Source organism: Varroa jacobsoni, unplaced genomic scaffold (assembly GCF_002532875.2).
Source record: "Varroa jacobsoni isolate VJ856 unplaced genomic scaffold, vjacob_1.0 scaffold_358, whole genome shotgun sequence".
In the NCBI taxonomy this organism is placed as follows: domain Eukaryota; kingdom Metazoa; phylum Arthropoda; class Arachnida; order Mesostigmata; family Varroidae; genus Varroa; species Varroa jacobsoni.
Window position 1 is genome coordinate 601,616 of NW_019213260.1, and position 8,722 is coordinate 610,337.

General features: G+C 36.5%; 1 protein-coding gene and 1 long non-coding RNA gene across 3 annotated transcripts in view; one reads left to right on the plus strand and one right to left on the minus strand.

Moving 5' to 3' along the window:
* The first annotated feature begins 171 nt into the window (after positions 1-171).
* On the plus strand, positions 172-2,542 carry LOC147753593 (uncharacterized). The gene is made up of 3 exons (XR_015310718.1): positions 172-247; positions 358-513; positions 1,128-2,542. It is a non-coding gene; the product is annotated as an uncharacterized LOC147753593 (long non-coding RNA).
* Positions 2,543-2,610: 68 nt separating this feature from the next.
* Orc5 (origin recognition complex subunit 5) overlaps positions 2,611-8,722 on the minus strand; it is an 11,916-nt gene continuing 5,804 nt past the window's right edge. For both annotated transcript variants that reach the window (XM_086967993.1, XM_022831867.2), the window contains 2 exons: positions 8,398-8,517; positions 2,611-3,294 (listed from right to left, as the gene is read on the minus strand). In XM_086967993.1, coding sequence (XP_086824119.1) covers positions 3,133-3,294; positions 8,398-8,517 — 282 coding nt within the window. In that variant the 3' untranslated portion in view covers positions 2,611-3,132. The remainder of the gene's footprint in view (positions 3,295-8,397; positions 8,518-8,722) is intronic.

The following is an 8,722-nucleotide window of genomic DNA, read 5'->3' on the forward strand; positions in this document are numbered from 1 at the left end:
CAATTAATTTTTATAAAGCAATATACTGAATAAGAGTGCTGGTCTGAATCTGGTACCCATGAAAGATAATTTTTTCATAATAATATTCCAAAAACAAATACGGACTTGCTGAATACAATTAAAGTAATATAACTCAGATTCAGATTGAATTTGGCAGGGTCGCTTCCCAAGCGAGTATTTCAGTATTTCGACGCTAGGAAAGGACTTGCACATACCGTGATATAGTTGGCGAAATATATCGAATAGAGTAAGTATAATCAGTGGCAACAACAAAGTTATTCTCAGACAAGAACTTCATCGGCAACTGAGCACTTTTAGCAGCCACTTGTTGTATAGTCTAACGTGGCAATGCTGTAGTCTGGTTACAGATGTTAAGCTCCCCGCTGCCAAATCCCCAACAGACCGACGGTGAGGGGTTGATCGAGCTACTCCGGGAACACTTAGCTCAAGCAAAAACTGTGGCTCCACGAAGGCTCCTGTTTTCGAGACACCAAAATCGTCTCAGTTTATTCGGTTAGTGTTTAAGAAGCAATTCAATACGCAAGAATGTGAAACCTTTATTAATTTCTAAAAAACAATTACTAAATATTATACTAACACTGAAACCACGGCGTTTAAACCAAAAACATTTTTAGATATATAGCTTGGAAGAAATATCATGGATGTAGGTAGAACTTTATTTGCCAACATATAAATCTCAGAATCTCCAAATATTGAAAGGCTAAAAAATCATTCAATCTGAATCTTCAATATAAAAAGCCTGAGGCAAGTAAAGTAAGTTTATAACGTTTTTGAGCTCAGTAAGCTTAAGCAAATAAACAATTCGATTACTAACATTATCTGGCATGGTGGGTTAGAAAAAAATGCAAATAAGAAACCTTTCTCGTTGGGGATTTACAACTGATACCAAATGAAACAGTGTAAGGTCACGTACCATAAACAGATTATATAGGAGTAAGATATTTAATCTCGCTGGCAGAAGAGGTAAACGTCCCACATTCAGAATCTGATTTCTATAGCTAGCGCTTCGGATGCAAATAATAAATGTATGCTGATGTTGGTAATGTTTCTGCCGAATGATCGTGGTAATGGCGTATTTGCATGTCTGGCGATGGGTCCCCCGGAAGCTACCTGGTCCGAAGTAAAAACACGATGGTTGTTACCGGACAGACACCACTAGCTAGTTCAATGAGCGGCATTGGAAAGGTCTTTGTTCAAATCAACGCTTGACTGCAGAAGTCTTCACTGCTTTACATCAACGCTAGCTGTCCACCGATGCAACCATAATATGTGTATGGCATAGCTCTGAAACAGAAGCATTGCCTACCTAATAGCAGTAAAAGAAGGAACTATTTAAAGAAAAATTGCTTGACGACATTTTTCACTTTATATTTAGCACAATTAATTGTTAATTCGCTGTAAATAAGTCCTCAGAACCGCCCATTTTTAAATGTTACATCGAGAAACTGCCCTAGTAGTAGTTTAACTTTGCTAGTTAGTAGGCCTTTGCTGGACTTTTCAGAGGTTTCTCCAACATGTTTATGAAACGGCATTGCAACCATATAAGCAAGTACTAACTTTAATAATAATAATACGTCACCTTCGCTAAATCCTTATTGTTCATTCGCGTTTTATATTTCTGATTACTAGTATCTAGTTATAATGTTTGCCAACACTGAAATTCAAACCACGGTGACAATATGCTTGCTAGTTAAAGTCTAGATTCAAAACCGGGCATACTTGGTTTTATACTGGGGGCAGTTTACTATAGGAAAGCTTTATGGCAGGCATCGGGCTTAAATTTTAAAGCATTTAGTTTAGATGAAGCAAGGGGAAACGTTTGTGTTTGCCAGAAGCATATCAATTTACTTATGGCACTAAAATCCATCCTTCTATTTCCCCAGCTTTATTATGGATGTTATAATCTAAGCAAGTTGCGGTTGTGTTTCTTGAAGCTGCCCTTCACTGAATGGTTATTTTTTTCCATTTCAGGAATACTTTTGATTTAAAGAAAAATGTATAAACTGTATCTCAAACATTTACTACGCATTGCAAAAAAAGTTCCCTCCTTTTTTTCTTAAACTCATATTATACAAATATGATGAAGGTCAAAGTAGCTCAGAGAGCTCAAATAGGAGTCATATAATGCGATTTTTCAGCTAATCGCTGCAGCGACCAACTATTTTCTGAATACTTAAGCAAGTTTAACATTTTGAGTGCTTATAATAGTGACAAACAACGCGATTAGTAGACAACGTTATACTCAACAAACAATAAATGGATATGAAAGAACCTTATTCCTTACAATGAGTAACTTGAAAATAAAAGTTGAAAAAAAGTTAGTTTTATTGAAGTTTGCTTTCTTATTGTAGCTAAATATTTCAAACTTTCGGAATGTTCTATGTTTATGCTGTATGAGTTCTTCATGAAAGTCTAACGCAAAACATATGTACAATCTGATTTGTTGGATAGGGATTATGTCTGCCTGTTATGCTAGTTGTGTCATAATCACGCAAGCTCCTGTCCAAAACGTTACCTATACATATTTCAATGTGTTATGTATCTTTATTTACTACAAGAGAACCAAGAGGACATAAATAACTTCCAGTATGCCATTCGAACAGTACTTAACTTTTATTAAGTTGAAGACGAACAGTGTAGCTTGTTTTTTTGTTCAACATCGGTAAATACAATTCTTGATTTTTTGACATGCGAAACAGAATGCTGACATATTATACATCCGTTAATATATAATTGAATTGTTGATAAATGACTTAATACACAGGATATTGTATAAGAACCAGTCAATTGTAAACATCAGGTATCTCACACGTATTTAGGGTTCTATTATTTCTTCTCAATTTATAATACAAGAAAAGCCATTAGAGCAAGAAAAAATACTTCTGATGTAATTATTATTTCTACTGTCGCCATCAATGCTAATCGCATCGTTGCTGTTGATTAAACCAGAAATTAAGGTCTGCGCATAGAATGCTGAGATTATTGAATGTAGTCGAGGCTTCACACAATTCTTTTTGTGTATTTTCTATAGACTGACATCATCATCAGTTAGAACTCTGATTTTACACGTCACTTGTGACTATGTACGTTTTGTATTCGCAAAAACAAATTTTACATATTAAAATCCTCAAGATGCTGCGTCACATCAAAATGAACAGTGTTTGCTATGTGCAGCACATAATCCAGGTCCACAGCGCATTTGTAGCGTGGCGCACTTAATAAATCCTTTCCAGCAGTTTGTGTTACTAGGCGATGGTGCACCAGTGAGGACACCTATAGGAGTAAGGGTTTCATTATCTGCGAATCGGCCATTTCCAATATTTCTCCAATTATACTAAAATATGATCCTTAAGAACGGCAATTATTTTAAAGCACTTAGTTTAGATGAAGCAAGGGGAAACGTTTGTGTTTGCCAGAAGCATATCAATTTACTTATGGCACTAAAATCCATCCTTCTATTTCTCCAGCTTTATTATGGATGTTGTATGAGTGACACTCTATATTTTATTCAAAATTCAGAAGATTGTAACTACCAGTGAAAATTTCATTCAATTACTCACTTCGAGTAACTGATACTGGATAGGTAATAAAAATGAATGATAAAATTCCTTAACTTGGTGCTCATTACATACTTAAAAGATTTGTTATTACTTAAGCCTTCTTCAACGTTTGACATAACACGTTCAAACGCCGTAGCTTTACAATATTTGAACGTATATGCGCTTAAAGTTACGAATTTCTACCATTTTCTAATTTCACCATTTCTTTTAATCTGTAACTCTATTTAAATTACCTTCCTTGATGTTCCGCTATCTGCTTTTTGTATCTCATATTTTTTTGCACTAATCTAACACAGCATAGCGTCGTCCTGTTTGTTGCATATCATTATCCCATACGAACCGATAAATTATAATTGCAACAGAGCCAAATTTCGTAATTACTCCAAAAGTCCCATTCAAAGTTAGATAGTTTAAGTCTGTATTAAAATACTTTCCGAAACGAGGAACATTGAGGTTCATAAATCGATTTAACCTAAAAGCTGCTTGAAGTGCGTGCAGGGTGTATACCGCAAAAAAGTACCGATCAGCGAAATGCGTTAGTAGGTATTCAATACAAGACCCGTAGCGAACTAAAGAGCAGATAGATGATGAACGCAGTCGTTCCGCGAAATATATGTTTTTATAAAATACATAAATCAAACAAAACCGTTGTGTTCGGTGGCAGTAACTTAGACTAACCAGGTATTTAAAATCGGAGCAATAAAAATATTTCCTTTAAATTATTAAAACAAATTGTTTTTGAAAAATTTCGGATAGGAAAGATGTCGTGCGGCTTCTTGATTTACTAGGCTGGTATCTGGTCATGAATGGTGCCATACTCCCTCCTATACTGAAAGCGATCATGTTCATCAGAGTTGAACAGACCAAGTTTTATTGTTTCTGAATACAGTCCCTGATGATGCATTTTCCACTTACATGTTTTTATAAACTATATTAAACGCAGTCTTTTTGCCAATCAATCCTATGAAAGCTATCTATGCATAATTTCATAACCTTAATGGATGCTAGTTTATCACTAGAAAAAGACACAGGCACTTACATCTGCATTATGGTCCTGATAAGATAAATTCAACGCTACACATATCATACTAGCGCTCATTACATCCTTGGAGAAGTAAACGAATATAAGGCCTTATATGACATATAATATAGCTATAAGACTTTAACTAGTGAGCATTAGAAACTTTAGTCAAACTACGTATGTCTAAAAAAAATGGGCTTTGTTCCATATCCAACGACGACACGGACGGTTGCCTTTTTTGCGTATAAAGTGTATAGAGGGTATTGTTTGCGTTGTCTATTGATTTAGGAAACGCTTATTTTATGAGTATGTGAACAATATCTACTTATTTATTTCTCGTTTTTTATAGAAAAATATTTACGAACTTCACGTATAGCGCAGCAAATACACCTCAATTAAGAGATAGGTAAATTAAATAAATGTTCTAAAGAAAGTGCTATGTTTTCTCTAAAAAAACATAGCTTTAACCTACGAATCTGTGCTCTTAATTTTTTTGGCAGAACGTCGCGTTACCAACAACGCCCTGCGCGGTCAGCTAGAATTTTTATGCCTTGATCTAAAATGAACTATTTTTATTGCACACAAAAGTTGTGTGTATGCAGAATATTCTTTTAGCACCGAATAAAATACAGTTATACATAGGAAGCGTAAAGCTATCCAGGCAACGTAGAAAAAAAATTTAAATATCACAAAAAAAGTAAATATAACTTTCTCCCTGTCAGATTTCTTTGTTAAAACAAGAGTACCTTGGATGCGTCGCGAAATACTTTCAGAGTTCTGTGTCCACAGAATGAGGCCACTTCTACTAGAATTAGAAACTTCTAGTAGTTAGATTCCGAATCTATTTTAATCATTGGTTGATATATTAAACGCCGAATTACGTATTTCATATATAATATTTACTGCATTCTCTAAGTTGGAGCCAATGCTCAGAAGAAGGTACGAAAAGAAAGTGCGACTGATAATAGCGGCAACAATATGGTCTGAATTTTGTTGGAAAGTGTAATATAATTTTTTTAAATTATCGCCTAGGTATTCAAGAAGGGCATGGCAATAGAGGTCAGAAAATGGCTTGTTACATAAATGCACAATGTTCCATGCGAATAGCTTTAAAATGCCCATTTTCACTAGATGCTCAAAGACAATTAAGTTCTTTATAGGCGTCTATCTTTATTCCTCAAAAGGTGTCAGTGTTACCTTCATGAACTTTTATTTCGCTTTTGAAGCTAACATACACCAATAGGTCATCGACGTACTACTGCAGCGCGTCTACATATATAGTAACCAATCTAAATAAATACAAAGTTTTCTGCAACGTATTGCGTGTTATTTTCAGTAGTAAATGTATATTTTAGAAAGTGAGAGATCCATACAAACTCGTACGAAACTACAAATTCGGCTGCCCCTTGGGCTCTTTAAATATCTGGTTTACGCAAACGCCACTCGTGACATGCCGATGATATCGAAACCTTATTATAGGTAGAGGATTGCTAGAACTTAAACATTTGGAATATGTTATTGAGGATCCTAAAACCCCAAACCGTAGATCTTATTGTGTCCTAAAACATCATGAGATCGAAAACTTAAAAATCTATGAGAAGCATTTTAGTATATCTGGCCTGTAATTTAATTTTATTTTAAACCTTGGTAAAATTACAAGAAAAGGTATGGTGTCTATTTCATAGTATTTTGTTTAAAAAAGAGATAAAAATTTCAGGTTTAGCCTACATGTACAAGCAACCTATACAATGTTAATAGAATTCCCAGTATCTGATGACAGTCAAAAACGCAACTGTTTGAAAAACAGAGTAACTTATATAACATCCGATAAATGGAACGACTACTGGACTGCCCTTTTTATATCTACCATGCACTAATTTTCCTACATAATTCATTCTAGTGATCACTTTACATATACATATGTATATACATGCAGAGTGAACCAAAAGGTTTTGATAGTTGGGAAATATTTTACATCTGTCAGACTAACACGCCATAAATATATTAATGCGATAAGGAACGGACTGAACTGTGCAACATACTTCTAACAGGGATACCATACTTCGATATTCCCATATATATATATATTATAGAATATATAACCTATTATAGTAAATATATTTTTAGATTCGACCGGTTATCGAAGCCAGCCGGTTTATCGCTAGTCGTCAGCGGTCAAGTTTCGTAGTTGCAATATTTTTTTGCTGGCAACTCGAAGGATCAGAAAAGGCACGATATGACATGCCGCTTCTTCAAGAGTTTGCGGTAGCAGGCTGAATGACAGAAGTCCTCAGCTTTGACAATAGCCAGCCAACGAGATGTCAAAAAAAATTCTGGAGGCAGATTAGTATTGGCGGATTAGGATACGGCAGTATCTATGCGGCCCCGCTCTAATACACTACGACCTAGAGATCGTGTCTTGGTCGAAAAACTGGGATGTCGTCCAGCAGAAACTGAATGAACGCTTTCCCCAAATGGGTTCGGCCCTCCCAAGAAATTCTTCGAGCTCTGAAAGCTAAAGGAAAATTCCTTGAGGACTTCATTAAGACCAGAAGGACCATGATAAAAGAAATGAAGCCTATTTTTGTGTTCAACATCAAAAGAGCAGCAAGTCTAATCTCCGCAAGTTCCATCGTAGCAGCAAATCTAATTATTTACAGCACCTTGAAGGTACCGTAGATAGACAGATATAAAACCTATAAAAAAAGGAATCGATCTGGAACGCACGCGCCTGGCCAAACCGGATCTAAAAAGCTGATGCCGTGTGTTACCGATGTAAAGCACGAAAGCACTTCAATTCATTCGTCCATGCATACGACTATTGGGTGCTAAACTTTGCGTAGTGGATTTGCCAGCTGTACGCAGCACTAGATACAGGCGTTCAAATGAGCGCCTTTTCAACTGCGTTTTTAAAGTACAGCGACCTGCGACTTCGGGGTGGGTTTACCAGTTGGGCCGTTAAAGTAGTATTCCAATAGCCCCAGAGTTTATCGGACCAACTCTAGGTAGAAATCTCTAACCCGTCCTTCCACGATTAAATAAGCCAGCGGTGGTTGCTCTTTGCCGTCAGCAAGGTGCTGGCGTGATAAAAACCGTCCACCGATTGATGTCTCGCTACCTCTCGGAGCGCGGAGTGTAGGCGAGAGTTTGAGAGTATGTTTGTAGTTGCAAAGCCTGTCAGTTAACGAAGCCGAGCCAAAAACGTTGGTTGTTTCAAACCGACCGGGTCAGCCGACACGTCCCTTCGCCCCCATGGGTTTGAATTTTATGGGGCTGTTGCGAGTCCCGAAACGTGATCCTTTATTCGTTCTGGTGAAAATAGGCTATTACATTTGTTTGTCACATGACAGTCCGGGTTAAACAAGGTTAAATGTCTGGCCTTCAGGATGGTTACGGGACTATAGACGCCGCCGCCACGGACAGCACGAGCTACTCCCGGTCCTCGAAATGGTTGCGCTAGTTACAAACTGTTGTTTCGCTGCAGGTTTCCTTTCTCACTGTTTTCCCCAATCTCTTAGTTTCTCACCTTCGAGAACCCGAAACTTAATCACTAAGTATTGATTTTCAGCGCCAAACAGTATCTTTGCTTCCAGATTCTTCATTAGTTTCAAATTAGCTTTCAAATTCTTCATTAGTTTTATTTGTAGAAGTGTACTGTAGGAAGAACATAGGATTTAAGAGGCACATATAAACGAGGTCACAATTTTGTTTATCAGTTATTTATACTTAAAGGCCTAATATATAACTCAGTGCATAAAATGTGTAAAGAGTGGATCTGGTCAATTCACAACTTGCCTGGCTTTGCAGTATTGTTGTTGGTTCCACGCGGAAGTCCGAAGTATCCACAATGGCATGGAAGATGGCCATAAGACGATTGAGAGGGAATGGCCGGGGACCCAACAAGTGATAGTTTGGCTAACAGGTTTTATAAACATATCGAGAGTTTGAAAAAAGACAGTAATATACATCTGAGGTAATCAACCATTTTCTTTTATGACAACTTTTCAAATCCACCATTCGTTTAGGGAAAATTGAAATTGTTCCTACAGCAAACCTTTACATTTTCTTATAAATATACACTTTTTAATTTATTTAAAGTCGAATGGGTCTGATTATATAT